Source organism: Accipiter gentilis, chromosome 22 (assembly GCF_929443795.1).
Source record: "Accipiter gentilis chromosome 22, bAccGen1.1, whole genome shotgun sequence".
Taxonomy (NCBI): Eukaryota; Metazoa; Chordata; class Aves; order Accipitriformes; family Accipitridae; genus Astur; species Astur gentilis.
The window spans coordinates 19,361,493-19,379,314 of record NC_064901.1 but is presented as its reverse complement, the minus strand read 5'-3'; the positions used below and the strand labels follow the sequence as shown (position 1 = coordinate 19,379,314).

Sequence of the window (17,822 nt, the reverse complement as noted above, 5' to 3'; positions counted from 1 at the left end):
GTCTGAAGAATTTTGACTTTCTTAATGCTTGTGAACGTCATTTCCAGTGTTGGATGGTAACCTGCTGAGCCTGTTAGATGTTGAAATTCAGCAATGAAGAGAATGACCCTCAGCTGTCTAATTTTTAGAGGGAAAAGAAGTTATGTGAAGACTGTTTGCAGCAAGAGCATTACTCCAGATAGGTACAGACGTAATTTGGTCAGGCTGTGAAGTGAATTACAATACATGTACTTTTGTTGGTAGACTTAAGCTGCTGCATGTGAACTGGAATTAATCTTTATTCAGATTACCTTCATCTTGCAAAAAGTTACAGATCTATTGCCTTCCATTGCAAACTTGAGATCAGGAAAGGAACATGATGTTAATGGAGAGAGGGATTGTTGGGGTTTTTTTCCTCCTCCTTTCTCACCCTGCCCCCAACATCATCAATAAGACTTAAGAAGGCAGCTGGGGAGTGCCTCTAGGCCAAACTTAAGGGCTGTATCTTTTCCAGCCATACTGATTCTAAGTAGGATCCTGAAGCTTCGTGCAGCCTCGTTAGCCCTCTTGATTCTGATACTTGTTTTCCAAAATTTCTTGGCCGCAGATCATGACTAATACGTCCTCGTCATCTACCACAGAACAGGCAGAGGCACGGCTCCCTCCTGTCTGGAAGATGTGAAGTGCCTGTTTCTAAATGTGCTTTCACCCATTTTTTTCTAAAAAATGTCTTACTGTTTTTCTTGTCCTCACTGCAGTTTGGCAAGTGGACATAGCAAATGTTAACTCTGCTTTTGGTTTTGGAAAATGTAGTTGAGAAGCTTAAGTTTGTTATTGAGATTCACTGATGATGTGTTGGGGTTGTACCTGAACCCACAATGGCTGTTGATTTGTGAAGTTAAGAAAATGGTGATTGAGGCTATCTAGATCTTAGAGGCACCAGGACTGGAGGAATACGATGCTTCAGAAAGAAGGGAATTCAACTTAAGCATGTTAGAAGGAAGGCTCCTGCTGGAGTACTGCAATGCTATGGGATGCCTCTTCAATCTGAGCTAATTTGAATCCCTTATCATATTCCTGGAAATCAAAGGCACTGTTGTCATGCATCGTATTTCAGATTTAGCAGCTGCATCTGATGGAGAGAAGAAAGTTCTTAAGGTTCTTAATTTGCTACTGTTTGATTACAGCAACTGAAAATTAGCAATACTCTGGAGATGATAGAAATCAATAAAAGTGATTGTTCTTGTGTCATGTATGGTGATGTCTGTACTGACATAATACTTACTGTTACCATTTGTTCTCTTTAGGCTGTCTGCATTCATTCCACATTTCGCTTGTTGGAGTCATCCTCTTGGTTTTTGTCAGGGTGTTTTTTACTTCATGATCCTAAACTGAAATAATAGATTTTCTGTATGAGTGATGTTCTTATTTTTGTTTGAGTGCTAAACAAAGCTAGGCTTGTTTTTTGAAGATGACAGAATAATTCAAATGTAGTGTCAAGAAAAATAAACTGTGTATGCTTTCCACTTTATTTTAAATACAGTTTGAAAAGAAATAGATGGCATCTTGACATTTTGCAGTTGACATGTTTTTATACAAAATGCTAGATTGGCTGGCTGGCTGCTCATTTTCCCTATGTAGATTTGAAAATTATATCTCACTAGACTGTCTTTGATAATGGTATCAGCTTAAACAACCATCTCTGAGATTTTTTCCATGGTGATTGTTTTCAGGCTGCCAGTAATCGGGTCACTGTGTTGCCACTTATGAACATAAATGTGGACCACCAAAACAAGGTTTCTGCTGTATGTGCAAATACTACTTGATGTGTCCTGAGCCTTGTCAGTTCATACACTTTCAGTTTCAAAACTCGCATATTTAATACATGAATTTCAGACTTGTTGGCAACAGGAGCAACATTTGTAGGTTTCTATAGCTAAAAACCAAAAGAGATGTTCTGAACTCCAGACTGCAAGCTGAATTTGATTGACAACAGTAACTTCTTGAATTCAGTGTAACAATATTTTCTGAAAAAGGTACTAAGTCAAATTTACTAGCTTGTTTTTTTCCTCAGCATTTCTGTATCTACATTTGTTTTGCCATGGATAAAGATAGCTTTTGTGACTGGGTAAAGTCTTTCAGTTTGAGTATTTTGGGGGAGTTGATGAAGGGAGGTGTTGTAGGCAGTTAAGCATTTGTGGTGGCATCAACAGCATGGATTGTCTAGTTTCTTTATAGCTGTTTTTCCTCCTGCTTTAAAAAAAAAAAAGTGCCAAACTTGTAAAAAAAATATCCTACTGAGGTCTGGATCATTTGATGAACTAGTCCTGAGAGCGCTGTCTGACTACAACTTTATTTATACCATAATTTCCAAACACACACACTTCTTCAGAACTAAAACGTGATTTGCTCCTGGCTCTTATTGCTGGTTGAAACTGAAGAGTGTGTGGTATATGTTCTTGCACAAGTATGGCGTTCAGTAGAGAAGGGCGTGTGTAAGTACCACTGGCAGGATTGATAATTTATGTAGTGACATGAAATGCGAAATAGCTGAATTGGGTTCAGGCAGTAACTCCAGCCTTCAAGGATGTAAACAGTGCTAACTTCTTCAAAAAACGAACAAAAAACCCTTCTATTGTGAGAATTATTACAACACTGGCACCTTGCTTAATAAATTTCTGTGGAAACTTTAGTAGTAATCAAGAAAACTATGAAAAGTAATTCAATTTTTTTCTTGATTTCCCATTCCCTAAAACACTTTTTAATTCATACCCTCTGCAAATCCAGTAAAGTAACAATTATAGTCACTAATGCTCTTTTTCAAGTCTCTTACAATGGTGGGTGAATGCTAGAAAAGACTGTATATAACTTAATGAGTTATTTTTTAGTAAATATCTTGACTTTCTTTTTCCTAACATCTTGCTGCATTGAGACATTTACTGATACTTGCCTCTTGTAGTGGGACTGAAGTTGAATTCTGTGGACCCAACAATGAGCATTGACTTGAAATACTTGGGTGTGCAGCTTCCTCTTTCCTACTCAAATTACTCTTTGTGGAGCTATCCAGGAACCAATCCCAATTCTCCAGGTGGGTAGAATATAAATTTGCTGAAATCTCAAGTATTGCCTTTTTATTGTCAATGATCAGAAGGCGGGAGTAGCCATTTAGTTGAACTTGATATCTTAAAGAGATTAAAGCAAGTATTAAAATGACAAAATGTGAGAGCTTCCTTAAATCATTATGTGGTTACTGGCCAAGGAGTCCTGAGTAATTCTGGCCAGATTGTCTTCAGCCTTCCTTTTTTGTGATGGTTGTGATCCAGTAATGGTATCTGTCTAGTGTATTTTATACCAGCATATTTTGTCTATTGGAACTGGATTTCCTAAATGTAAATGTACACATTAACAACTCGGTTTGCTCAGAAAAAGCCTGAGCAATCTATATTTCTCTGATGTTGCTCGCTTGCAAAACAAAAAAAGTCATCTTTCACAGAGCCGAGTACCAGAACTTTCCAGAAGAAGAGCTTGAGGTGCCACTTGGGGGCTAACCTATAACTTCATGATAATTATTTATTACAAAAGTGCTAACAGATTGTGCTTTTTTTAAACTTATTTGCTATTCAGACAAGTGCATTTCTCATTACGCTGCAACTATGATTCTAATACTGTTGGTAGATATTGTTTTTAATAATAAAGTGGTTGGACAAAGTATAGGGGTGCTTATCTTTCTCCTACTTAACCTCTTCCTCCTACTTTAATGTTCTGATTACTGTATCTTTCTTAATGCGCTGCTTTTGGGAGCTGATAGAGAGGCAGACGTATCTCAGCTGTGTTTACACTGCAAAAGAAGCAGATTCAATTCAGAAGACCTCAGTCAGCTCAGTGTCAAAACGCAATTATTTCTAGCCTTAGCAATATGTAAAACAGCCACACAGATCCCTATTAGTATTTTTACATTCCAGCTTAGCTTCCAGAGCTGATGGATAACTTGACCGAGATGTCGCTGTTTGCCTTCTGTGATTATTCCCTGTCTCTAGCCTAATTGACACTCAGCTGAATTTGACAGAACAGCAAACATTAAATGAAGTTTCTACAGGTCTTATAAAAGTCATTGGCCCAATTGAGAGGAAACACTCAGATTACTTCCCTCGCTGAGAGAAGTTGTAGTATCAGCTCAACACCTGCCTGTTCCATTTTAGCCTGCTAACTAGCTGATTCATCCATTTGAGTTTTGGAATCAACTGCTTGCACCATTGCTAAGGAGACTAAAACTGAAAATACAGGAGGTGACATCTTTTGCATGGGTAGCAGATGCATGGCCATACAGCAGAACTTTACAGGAAGCTTGGCTTTGTTAAGTATTTTGTTAATTTAAAAAAGAAAGAAAAAAAAAAAGGGGGGGGGGGGTATGCAAAAATCAAGTCTTTTTATTCAGCTGTTTGATTTACTACAGTTCATCTGTCCCTGAAAAGGAATAAGCAGAGTTTGCTAGGACATTGATAAAATCAAGCTTGGTTCATAAACTGAGGCTAGCTTTCTTCTTTTCCAGATACCGGATTTCCTTTTGTTTCCAGGACAGGAAAGACAAATGATTTCACGAAAATCAAAGGCTGGCGAGGAAAGCTTCATGGTGCTTCTAGAAATGAAGGTAAACACCACCACCCCCCCCACCCCACCCCCCCCCCAAATAACACAAAAAAAAAAAACCAGAAAGAACCACCAAAAACAAAACCAGAAGAAGATCAGTGTACATATTTCCAACACATGTCCTTTTTCTTGACCTTCCATAGATCTTGCAATTTGGTAATTGTGTGTCTCTTAAGGAGAGATTCATTTTTTTTATATTGAAACTGTCATGAATAAAGAATTTTTGTGTCCTGCTTCCATGGTCAGAATGGAGGTTTATAAGAGAAAAAGAGAAACTTACTCTGAGTAAGAAAAAAATACATGTGTTTTTCACTCAAGCCTTCTGTGTAAAACAGATCAAAGCTGTAATAATTTGGGTTTGTTTGTCAGTTTTGAGTTTACTTGGAAGTATGGTAATTCCAGTATTATGTTGCCCCAGGGACCCTAATGAACTAGGGTAATTTTCATTTATAACAGTGTATTTTTAAGTCCAGTTAGAGTTGGTATTCCTTACATACTTGATTACTCTGCCCTGCTTCGGGGAGGAATGGATATTTGGCAATTTGACAATTTTATCTTTAGATTAAATATTTATGCTGTACCTTCTGCACTTTCATACAATGTTGTGTTGGGGTATTCCAGATGTATTGTGGTATAGCAGGTAGGCTAGATATTCAGGACAAACAAAGTAAGTTGAGTAGAAGCATGGCCTGTTGAAGGCTTACTGTTTTTTGTGAATGAATATACATGTAAAATCTCCACAAAAACAGTTATTCAGACAGCTGGTTGTGTTTCAGACTGGATTGTATTTGGTGTGCCTGTGTGGTACTCTTCTAAAAGAATTGTATATATATTTTTAGAGAGGTATTTACCTCCTCTACATTTTTTAATTATTATAAATATTGTCAGTACATTTTCCCAGGAGTTAAAGTGCTTCTCATTTATTTAGGCGGCAGTTCAGAAGGTTCCTTGAAGAATCGCTCAGCATTCTGTAGTGACAAGCTGGATGAGTACCTGGAAAATGAAGGGAAATTGATGGAAACAAGTATGGGATTGTCTTCTAGCACTCCCACTTCTCCTGTGGTATATCAGCTTCCCACTAAGAGCACTAGCTATGTGCGAACACTCGACAGTGTTTTAAAGAAGCAGTCCACCATAATTCCATCAACATCTTATACGTTCAAGGCTGTTCCTCTGTCATCTACCTCTAGGAAGACAAAGACTCAAAACAGACAGGCATCTACAAACAGAGTAAAATCATCTTACAAGCCTATACTACCTTCACCTTTTTCTGCAAAGCAGAAACAGAACTCTTCGGCATCAGGGGAAAAGGCTGCAAAGTCTGCCTCAAATAACAGTTTGACTAACCAAGCAGATAGTTTCATGGTGCCAGCTCTGGATGAAAACATACTTCCAAAACAGATTAGTTTGCGCCAAGCACCACAACAGCAACAAGCAGCTCGTCCACCAGGTTTGTCTAAATCACAAGTGAAGTTAATGGACTTAGAAGACTGTGCTCTCTGGGAGGGCAAACCACGGACCTATATTACAGAAGAACGAGCAGACATATCTCTGGCAACCCTCCTTACAGCTCAGGTAGATCCATAATCGTTTCTTTCTTTTCTGTACTGTGGCTTTTCTAAATCTGTCTGCTTACTGCTGTTGCATATAGACACAGAAAATAAGACTGAAGCTGCTAAGGAGCATTATTTATCGTGTAGTCTTTGTAGTGAACGTCAAGGAGTACTGACTTAGCAGTATGTGAAAAAACTAATTGTGATAATAGCGTGTTGATATGAATCATTAATAATTTGAGTTACCTCAGATTTTCACCATTAAAAATTCTGGTTAATACAATTGCTATTCAGTAACTGCATTTCCTTACTATTTGTTACTTTTTCAGTTGAACTAACCGCAAAAAAATCATGGTCGTGTAACTTGGTTGTCACATGATAACTTCCTTTCCTCTTTTGCTTTCTTCATATCCTCTTACTACCAAGATGGTTTAGCTGTCTCAAATTGCCTCGCAGAAGACTTCAAATGCAAAATCTCTTCTATTCTGTTTTTTTCAGTATAGATGACACGTTTTCATATGTAAACCATGTAATTGGAGGGGTTCTTCTCAATGAACTTTGAATAGCAATTTTACACATGCTTACTGAAACTTCCTGTTACTAAAATTTGAAGTGTATATTTCTTTAAAACTTTTCTTAGGCTTCTCTCAAAAACAAACCTATCCACAAAATAATAAGACGACGAGCACCTCCTTGCAATAATGATTTCTGTCGACTGGGTTGCATATGTGCTAGTCTAGCGCTGGAGAAACGTCAGCCTACCCACTGCCGCAGGCCAGACTGTATGTTTGGTTGTACTTGCTTGAAGAGAAGAGTGTTGCTGGTGAAGGGAGGATCAAAACATAAGAAAATAATGAAAAAGGCTGTGCGCGGAAATCTTGTGTTCTATGGAACACAAGAAGAGCAGCAAGAGGATGAAGATATGGAAGAAGAGGGTGATGGGGAGGAAGATGAGTTGAAGCAGAAAGATAAGAAGAGGAGAAAAAAGGTGGAATACAGTGAGTATTGCTGGGCAAAAGTGATTCATTGCAACTTTGCAGAAACCAGCTATCTTGGTGGGCATTTTTATTAGGATGTAGTAGTGATGCCATTTTTAAATCCAGAAATTGGGAGTGAATTTCCAAGAGATGTCTGCAACATCTGCTTTCATATAACTGACTAGCAGGGAATAACACCTTTTCCCTTTTTTTAGCTCTTACTTACCTGATCAGCATTTTGGGCACTACTTAGTTGTTTATTGTGATCAAATAGCTGGAGTTTCTTTTTGATAATTTAAACTCTTGCTCAACTCTCCAAGTATCTTTAAAGACTCAGGATATGAGATAATAACTGCTATTGCTGTTGGTAATCTTCATTGTCATAGTGCTGTTTTCCTTCTCTCTTATCAAGTGAGTATCTAGAGCTGTATTTTCAATTGCTGTATATAGTTGTATAGTTCATTGACTTCAGTGGAAATGGTGATTTACGGTAGTTTCAGATCTGCCCTAAGGTATGCTCAGAAAACCAAATTGGTAAAAATTGACCATGAAATTAAATTACACTTCCAGTTTCTTGTTGGTAGTACTTTTAGCAATAGCTAAAAATGAACATAGTGTTATCTGGTGTTCCACTAGAATAAAGGAATTCTTCCATAGAGCTGTGGCATAAAGTCTGGGTTTTGGGGGGAGGTTTTGTAATTTTTAAGTATACAGCATCAATGAAGATCACTAATTCTTCAGTGGTTTTTTTGTATCTGCTATCACAGTACAAGTGAGAAACAGTAATTAGAGTAGAATCATTTTCATTTCCTCTTTCTTGTGGACAAATCCCAGTCACTTGGCTAGAATTTGAGACCAGAAAAACAACCAGTAGTATTTTCCAGCAGTATGACCTAGTGCTTGCTGCATGGCTAGACCTCAGGCTTGAACAAAAGAAATCTGTTACTGCTATGTTAGATGGTATTTCATTTATAAGTAAGTTGGTTTTGGTTTTTCTTCTTTTTTTCAGCTATCTGTGATTCGGAGCCAGAACAGCCTGTTAGGAATTGTCCATTGTGGGTGAAAGTAGAAGGTGAAATAGATCCAGAGCCAATTTACATCCCAACACCATCTGTTATTGAACCAGTTAAATCCACAGTACTGCCCAACCCAGAAGTCTTGCTTTCTAGTAAGCATAGATCTTCCAGTGGAATGAAACCAGGCAGAGTGTATACTCCTAAACCCAATCCAGTGGTAAGAAAGTAAAAGAGATGCGTTTGTTTTCCTTTGTGTTGAAAATTAAAACAACCACTGCCAAAAGCTCCTGTGCTAGGCCATTTTAGATGAAATTTGAGATGAAAGCCTAAGATTGACTGCCCCTAGGTATGTTAATAAGCTAGGATGAATTGACCGTATATATAAATCTTTAACTATGTCTGTCTTCTGTTGAGAATTTAGTGTAGCAATACACAGATGGTGAAGGGTGATTATGATTCACTAATAGCCTCATTTTAAAAAATGGAATAACAAATGCTATTTTTGGCAAAATGATTGCTGGTCCTGTAATGTTTGTGTAAGTTATTAGCTGCATAATGTAGCCTATCTAAGTAATGAATTACTTGCAAAAAAATTGGGATACAGACACACAGTATTCAGTGTAGTGCTGGAGTCTTTTTTTGTTCTTTTTTGAGGTTTCATGACCAATGTGGGAAGAACCTCCCCTCACCTTAGTATCTAACAAAAGCAACAACAACAGTAGAGGAAGAAAAGCAGTAGAGCTGAGTCTAGTTATGTCTGAAGAACAAGCAAAGCAGCGTTGCTATTTAATGTATAGCAGATAATGTTAAACAATGCATGACTCTTAGGACTTGTTTCCCCACTTAGGAGAGTATCTGAATGGGTTTGGGTTTTAGGGTCAGGTGGTGGTGTTCTGCCCCCCGCCCCGCCCTGATTATGTAGTTTGGAAACAAGATGTAGACTGGGCTGTGTGATACTAAGAGGGCAGATTCAGCTTTAAATGCATGCTAGACCTTTCTTTTGACATTTACTATTGAGGCATTAATGTTGAAGTGTTGTTAGAAAGGAAAACTATTTCATAAATCTGAAATGCATCTAGAATGGAGAGGTTTTCTTCTGCCCCCTTTTTTTGTTTGTTTTTGGTAGATTCGAGAGGAGGACAAGGATCCTGTCTATTTGTACTTTGAAAGTCTGATGACTTGTGCAAGGGTCCGAGCATATGAACGCAGGAGAGAGGAGAAAAAGCAACAGAAAGACAAAAGGGATTCACAGAGTTCTAGTATAAAGGTAAGAAGTCACACTGTAACTAGCATGTATCATAGAACAGGCAGAAATATTGAAAATGTTGAAGTAAGTTTTTCTCCAGAAACCTCTACGTGACATGAGGGCTTGACTTATATTTGATGGTGATAGGGTTGTGGAGCCTGGAGCCTAAATCACCTAGTAGTGCTGGTAAACTTACCCTATTACTGTGACAGAGATTGTCTTATCTGTGGACATTCCTGGCTGTCAAGTACATTATCATGTAAGGCTTAAACGTTCATTGTTTAAAGAGCTGTTCTAAGATGAAAATCGTAATATTGTCAAAATTAGCATATGTTTTATGATTCAGGGTGACAGTATGATGAACTAGTTTATTTTGTGATGTGATTTTTAGTGTGGAAGAGAGATACACAGGATGAGAATTTTTCTTGCATTTCTTTCCTCGTGCAGGAGCATGAACCAGAGCTTCAGCCTCCTGAGAAAGCAACCTGTGAGGTAGACAAAGACACTGATAAGTCAGGAGGTAAGAGCTGAGAGTATTGAGTATAATTCGACCTCTTGGTAGTTCCACATTTTTGTGGGTTTTTTGTTGGCTTTATTTTTTTTTTAAAGTTGCAGCTATTGATGAAACAAAAGTCTATTTGCTGGGGGAGTTATTACGGTTGTCAATAAAAATCTTATGATGTGCTTACAGTTTCCTGTTTTCTTAAGCAATTGTGTGTGTGTCACATGGGAGATACAGCAGATTAAATATCCAGTACTTGCTGTTGCTCTAAGGTTAAAATGACCAGTATTACAGTAGCTCGTCTGCAAGAGTGATAAGTAGATACTTGGGAAGGAATGGAGACCGCTGGTTTTGGTTTGTCTGGTTTCCCCCCCTCTTTTTTTCCATACTATTACTTTGTAGTTACTGAAGAATTAACAAATATCCAATTGGTACTGTGAGGATGGTATTCTCGTGTTCTCCACCTAGAACCATATGGGACAAGGAAGCACCTATACTTTTATTTGGAGCTGTTTGATGTTGAATTCTCCTAGTTCAAGTTGAAAGGTTGAATTGAAGTTCTGCTACATTATATATACTGGGTTTGAGTTTCTAGTTCATGAAGAAGTAGACTAGACATCTGTGTACTCCTGCAGTCTGAAGTGGCCCAAATCATGTTATGAACTTTAAAATGAGACGTATACTTGAGGCATTGTGTCATCCACTAATGAAATACAGCTGCCTTTTTGAGCTGAATTTTCTCACTGTTTAATGCATACAACAGCACACTCTCCATTTAAGGTTGGGAATGGAAAAATAATACAACTAGTTGAAATTGCTGGTGAATTGGTAGGTGAAATTAAAATGGCCAGGACACAGGGCTCAACATCCTTACAGTTTTGCAAAAAGTGGCGTTGGATCTCTAATGACAACAAAAGGTCATGCTTCTGTTACACATCTTCTGCAAAAGACAGTTCTGCTAGTGGCATGTTTGCTCCTCATGCCATTATAGGACACTGGTCCTTTTCTGACTCCAAGAGAAAAGTGCCATCTCTTGAATAACCAGCGATGCTTTCTACTGCATGTTGGTGTTGCTTGGAGATCTTTCATCCATGTACTGAAACAACCCAGCTTTGTTTAGCTTGTGATGCAATGGGATACAACCCGAGATGGTATGGCTGCAGGGAATGAACTGTGAGAAATAGTTACATTAGTTTTGCAGTGAGTTTTTGCTTGCTTGTGAAGCTCTGCAAGGGGAAGTCATGCTTTGAACAGTTCTTTTACTTGTTATTGCCCTGCAGCTGAGACAAGGGTGGAGGTGTGGGCAGAATAAAACTGTTTGAATATCCAGGTGATTAAAATGCCATAGTATTGCAGAAACCTATTTCAATTCTTTCTCAGAGAAAAGCTGGTGGTCTTCTCGTAGTGAGGGGGACTCTTCCTCCACTTCCTATGTTCATCACACTACTCCAGGTGGACCAACCAAACTTATCGAGATTATCTCTGACTGCAACTTGGAGGAAGATCACAATAAGATCTTGACCATCTTATCACAGCGTATCAACAGTAACGCGCCACAGTGCCTCAAAGTGGGTAGCTTCATTATTGAAATGGCTTCGGAACACAAGGCCCAGGATGAGAACCACCCTCCTGTCTACTCCTCCAGAGTGAAAATTTCAGTGCCGTCCTGCCAGGACAAGGACGAGAAGCCCGAGATACCTGTCTTGGAGACTCCTGATAGCGGAGTGCCGTCACACAAAACCCCAGAAAACCTAAAGTTCTTGCGGGCAGACACATTGGACAAACTGCAGGAGAAGTTGCATGGGGGCAAAGGCTTGCCTTTTTATGCAGGAGTTTCTCCTGCAGGAACGCTGGTCGTCTACAAACGCAATGCTAATATGAGCCCCTCAGGCTTGATTCAGGTGGGTCCCTCTGCCTTTACTGTGGAGATTAGATTCAGTTTCATCCAGTATCGCAGAAGTCCTTGAAGGGGAGAACACTTTTTAATTTGTCGACCTAGTCTTTTGCCTGTCCAGACAAGGATTTTAGTACCTGGTGGCATTCCTGCCTTCTCCATAAGCTTGTCCCTTTCAAGATTGACTCAATAACAGGAAATCTGATGGTTTAGCTTGTGCTTTAGGCCATTTGGGTCTTGGTGGCCCAAGTACAGGATCTCTCTCAAGATCTCTTTGGTGCTTTGGAACACTCCCTGCAGATGCATGGCAGATAATACGTCTAAAGGAATGGCTGTTAGAGGCCACAAAAAGAATATTTTCCAAGGAAGTGTACACTGGGACAAAACTTTAAACTGAAACTGTAAACATTAAATGGCTTTTTGCTACAGCTCACCGTTAAGTCTTCACTAATAGCCTGTGTCCTCTCTGCAGAATATATGTTGTACATCAAGGGACTTCATAATCCTAAGTTCAAAGTGAGCCCTTTCCCTGCAGTTTTATGCAGCTAACTTGGTATTATGAATTGGTGGTAGGAACTGTATGGCTAGGATGAAGATAATTTTTTAGTCAAAGGTATTTGTGGTTATAGTAATACCACTTTCCGGGAAGGCATATGAATTGGAAAATGAGAGTAAAATTTATTTTCATGACACGTTGCAGATATGGCACCCTCAGAAAGAGAAGCTAGCAGAGAGGAAAAATGTAGGGGGAGATTTCTCATTTTTAATAAAAGTTGATCAGTAAAAAGAGTCAAGACCTTATTTAGTAGTGTTAAATGTATTTGGCTTTTAGAAGGTATTATCAAGCAACCTGAAAGTAAAATGCAAGACTACCAAAACTTCCTGTTGACCACTAGGCATAAAGCCTGACATTCAGAAAGATGTTCTGTTTTTTCTCTCCCATACTGTCAGTTACCACTACAACTCTAAATTTGAAGTTAGTCAACTCATCATACCTTAATTACAGTATCAAATGGCAGTACGGATAAGAAAAAAGCTGATAAAGTTTTTACAAGCTCTTTAGAGTTTTGTCCCAATGTATATGACAAGTATTCTTTCTTCTGTGATGCTAGGTGTTAATTAGGTTTGAGAATTTTATCCAAAATTGACCTTGAGTCTGGGAACCCATTTTTATTCAGGACTGTAGCATAAGTACGGGACAGAAAAAACTAAGTGCTAGCTTCACTCTGTCTAATTTCAGTGATTTCACATGCTCCTTTGGACTCTGTGGTTCTGTGTGAGAGTCTGAGTAGCATCTTAAATCTGTATTATAAAGATATAACAAGAGTTGTTTGAAGTTCTCCTGGGCAGGAAGGAAATTAGGAGTTCCCATTCTGAGTTGCAATGCTTTTTTGAAAAGGATACTTGGAAGTCCCATGGAATGAAACGCCTCTCCAGAGGTGGTGAATTAGCATTCTTTTCACAAAATTTCCCTTTTCCACTTTTTTCAGGTTAATGATAAAAGGTATCCTCAGGCCAAACTGCTTTTGGGACAGATGGGGGCATTACATCCCGCCAATCGGCTAGCAGCTTATATCACAGGCAGGCTGCGACCCACAGTACTTGATATCTCAACCCTCAGTACTGTGATCTCCAAGGTAGCATCCAATGCTAAAGCAGCTGCTTCTGGGACACCATCAGTCCAGGTGCCCACAACATCAACTCCCAAAACTACATCTTCCACCAGCACTACTTCAACCCCCACTGTGACGACTCTGAAAACCCATGTCCCAGCACAGAGACAGATAGGTAGGTTGGAACTTCTTACTGTGTTTTAAATTGCGTGAAGCTGAAATAAAAAGCAAGTGTACAGCATTGCTGTTGATTTCTGTGCAACAGTGCATGCTGCCTTTGGCTGCATTGCCTACCTAAACTGCCTCTGCAATAAATAACCTCTTTAAAGCAGAACATTTTATTTTGACTTCAGAATAAGATTACAGATGTTGACTATTAGTTATTTTATTAATGCTACTAGAGCATATTTTCAAGAGACAAGGAAGAGTGGATGGAGACACGCTGAATGTTAAGCTTGGATCTTTGTTTTGAGAGTTTCCTTACTATGATGTTTAATTGCTTTTCATCAAACGTCGATTTAACTTAAAATGAGTAAAGGATCACTCTAATCTGTGGTTCTTCGCTGTTAGTTTTTCTGATGATGTTGCACTTACAATTAGAATTCTTGTGACCACCAAAGGTGCTTGAAGCAGCAGTGAAAGACAAGATGGTCCAAATCTGGATTAGCGAAACAACAGGTGTGCAGCCAATAATCACACCAGCCTGTAATCTCATTGGATTTCACAAGCTAAACAGGGTTGGACTTAGTGAGCACTTTGAGTTAAAAAAAAAAAAAAAAAAAAGAGTATCAGAAGAAGTGTGTGGTACTTGTGTCTGAGTTGGTACTGAAATGGTTACCCCAGCATGGCAAGAGAGGAAGTTGCCTTTAACTATTACAGTTTGCATGCATTAAAAAAGAAAAAAAAAAATCAAAGTATCTAGTGCCCATCCACATATTCCCACACGTTAATTAAAGATCTGAAGAAGCTTTACAAGAGAAAAGGATGTTACCTGTGTCCTGGCAAAACTTTATTTTCCAATTGATTGTTTTGTTTCTTTCTGCCTAAATTTTCATTGCCATGTAAGTGGATGTGTTGTTTTTCTTGTCCTGTAATAAAACTTCTTGTTTTGTGTGTTTATGCAATATTAAAGAGCTGGCTGCATTTCATTGATGGGTGAAGTGATTGTTGCGTATATGGTGTAAGTGTTCTGGCATATTCTGGATTAAAAATGCTATATGCATAAATAACCACAATATTTAAGTTGGGTTTGCTCATGATCTCTATGCTGTTGTACTCATCCGTAGGCATCTGGAGGGATGTAGATGCAGTATTCTGATCCCTTGGAGAGCAAGGGATGAGGGGAAGGATCTTCCCGATAGTGATTACTTCCCATTGGTTTAATTTGTCCCATCCAGTCCTCAGTAGCATGAATGTCACTGGGGACATTGGCAAATTCTGTCTGCCTCCTGCCCCTTTCCCCTATGACTGTGTAAGATGTGGGTACAGTAGAAGGGGGATGGAAACCAAGAAGCAGTGAAAAGAGGAAGATCACACAAGCTGTTACAGGAAGAATTTGAGATTTAGAAAATAGTTCGAGCCCATTATTTCTCTTAGGTGTTTGTTTTCCTGTACTGTAATTAGAATTGTCTGTTCATAGTTTCATGATAAAGAACAACCTCTCAAGATCTGATTCTTTTGTGCGGCCAGGAAGAAATGCAACAAAAAGTGGAATAAAGCAGATATATTTCTAATATGTAAGGCATGTTCAGGACTCTCATAAAGGTTTCAATTTAATTACAAGGTACAAAGAAAATGGAGGCTCAAATTCATGCTGAAATTACAATTGTAGCACCTCATGAAAGGCAAAGAGGAAATCTATTAAAATTTTGACCTGCAAGTTTTTATTTGCAGCTGCCCGACCCTCACCTGGTGGTATGTTCGCACAGTTTGTGATGAACAAAGCCGGAGCTCTACAGCAGAAGATACCCGCAGCAAACACGCGGCAGCCTCTGTCGGGGCCACAGAAGTTCAGTATCAAGCCTACCCCAATAATGGTTGCCGCTCCCGTGGTTCCGTCAAGGCCACCTCCAGCTCAATGTGCAGTCTCTCTTGGGGTCACTACAGCCACCACCACTTCTCCAGTTATTGTGGAAAGTACTAGTGTGGCAGCATCTACTGTGACCACCCCTAGCCAAACGAGCGCTAATGAACCTGCCTGCTCTCCTCCTGCAATTACAGTCACAGCTGCTCCTGCAACACCTGGAATCAACACCTGTACTACTCCCTCATCCACCACTCCTGCAGCCACTGTCAACATGGGAAAAGCAACAGGGATTGTTGCACCAGTAACAACCGCGTCATTCCCTAAAACTGTAGTAACAACACCGACTGTTACTTGTCCTGTTGTCACAACATCCGTTTCTACAGTTGTACTAACAACAGCTACATCTGTGGTGACTACACCAACTTCTTCTGCTGGCTCTGTTCCGATTATTCTGTCAGGAATTAATTCAAGTCCTTCACTGAATCCAAAAAGAGGTAAGGCATAGGTGCTTTGGGCTATTACTGCAAACACTTCCTTTTTTTTATTCTGCCTCCTTCCTAGCTGGAATACAGTCTGCAACTGTAGAACCCAATTTAAATATAGATTCACTTGCCTCACCCTTCTTTCCAAAATGGATGAGAAACATAATCTCTTAAGTTGCTTGTTTTATTCCAGCCTCAGCTGGTAGAGGAGGAAGAAAATGTAGCTATCTGGTCAGTGACTGCTATGAAATGAGCTAGAAGTCTCACATAATTTCTTGGCCCATAGAAATGTATAGCACAACTATGATTGCTAGAATTTCATGCATGGCATAGAGTCCAAGCAGTAGGTATGGAGTTATTCTCTCATTAACGTGGAAATCTTCTGAGTCATGGTTGAGAAATATCAATGGAACTGCATGAGAAGGACTGTTCTGGCCTGGTTGGTTCTATGTGTGTTCTGTGAATAAAAAGGGAAGAAAATGCTTTCAAACAAATTTAAAGAGATCAGTTGTTTCCAAAATATTTGTGCTTGCTTTTATTAAGGATAATGCTTGATTTGTAGGCTGTTCTCTTAAGCTGATTTTTATATAACTTTTTAAATGTTTCAGAAGATGCTACTCCACAAGCTGTAAGTAAGACTCCCCAGAAGATGTCTCATGGAACAGAGAAACGTGTAGGACCTCGATTGTTGCTGATTCCAGTGCATCAGGCGTCTCCTGCTTTGCGACCACTAAACAATGCACAGCTTGCTCAGAGGCAGAGGATGATTCTTCAGCCTCTCAGAAGCCCTGGTGCTGTGAACCTGTTCAGACATCCTAATGGGCAGATAATTCAGCTTGTCCCTCTGCATCAGTTTCGAGCTGCAGGTGCCCAACCCAGTGTGCAGCCAGTGATGTTCCGCAATCCAGGTACAAAGTCCAATGTGTCTTTCTTGACTGACCAATGTGTTGCCCAGAAATTAGCAATGTAATAAATGTCTGTGTGATGCTCCTTTCCTCTGCTGGACGTAATTGAACAAGACTCTAGTTTGGTAATTAGACCAAATAATTCTTAGGTAATTAATAGTGTAGGGATTCAGATGTAGTGCAACTTAAATATCATGGGTCTAAAATATAGAAAGTGCTGTTAATAGGTAAGTCACCAAAATCTGGGAGTTCTGTGCCACAAGTTAAAAGCGCCTCTGTGTGTGTGGCAGTGGAGCCATGTCCATTGATTGTACTATCATAACTTGAAAGAAATTCTCTTAAAAAGAAGGAGGTGTTACCTGTGTCTCATTGGATGTGCTGCTCTGTTTTTGTTTGGTTTGCGGGTTTGTTAGTGCTTTTACAGCAGATAGTCAGATCAAATGTTGCACTACAGTACAAAACTGCTGGGTTTTTTCCTCCTTAGAGTGTGAGAAGAAAAATAAGTTTGATTTTCAGCTGTTTCTCTAGTGCATATTTGAAGACGGGGTTGGAAGAGTTAGAAATTGCAGGTACCTGACAGAAAATAGGTAGAATGCTTGTTGAGCATCCTGTTGTACATAGTAGTAAACAAAACATGTTTATAAAAAAAATATACTTTAAATGCCTCTTTACTTTCCAGTAGGATTTTTCTTCTGTCCTCCTTTTATAAAGAAGCATCTTGAGGAGAGGGAGGCAGAGTGATGTTGAAAAGAGAGGAGAGAGCAAGCATAGTAGATGACAAAACTGTGGGGAGGAGAGAAAATAATCCTGTGCCTTAGTAGAGGTTTGAGCATGAGGTGTAGTAAAGAATCACTCAAAAAGTTCCTTGAATTCCTTTCTGGTTTGGGGCTTTTGCTGTACAAGAGAAACTAGTTGCCCGTGGTAGTATTTTTCCTCTTTGTTTTACGGAATTCTGAAATGCTGCAGAAGAGTTCATTCAGGT

General features: G+C 39.2%; 1 protein-coding gene across 10 annotated transcripts in view; it reads left to right on the top strand.

Moving 5' to 3' along the window:
- Positions 1–17,822, top strand: part of MGA (MAX dimerization protein MGA) — a 64,441-nt gene that overhangs the window by 23,329 nt on the left and 23,290 nt on the right. For 8 of the 10 annotated variants that reach the window (XM_049825199.1, XM_049825194.1, XM_049825195.1 and 5 more), the window contains 11 exons: positions 2,939–3,067; positions 4,529–4,627; positions 5,555–6,201; positions 6,820–7,177; positions 8,166–8,389; positions 9,299–9,439; positions 9,866–9,938; positions 11,301–11,821; positions 13,305–13,602; positions 15,321–15,947; positions 16,544–16,843. In XM_049825199.1, coding sequence (XP_049681156.1) covers positions 2,939–3,067; positions 4,529–4,627; positions 5,555–6,201; positions 6,820–7,177; positions 8,166–8,389; positions 9,299–9,439; positions 9,866–9,938; positions 11,301–11,821; positions 13,305–13,602; positions 15,321–15,947; positions 16,544–16,843 — 3,417 coding nt within the window. The remainder of the gene's footprint in view (positions 1–2,938; positions 3,068–4,528; positions 4,628–5,554; positions 6,202–6,819; positions 7,178–8,165; positions 8,390–9,298; positions 9,440–9,865; positions 9,939–11,300; positions 11,822–13,304; positions 13,603–15,320; positions 15,948–16,543; positions 16,844–17,822) is intronic. The other 2 variants (XM_049825198.1, XM_049825201.1) reach the window with 2 other exon arrangements.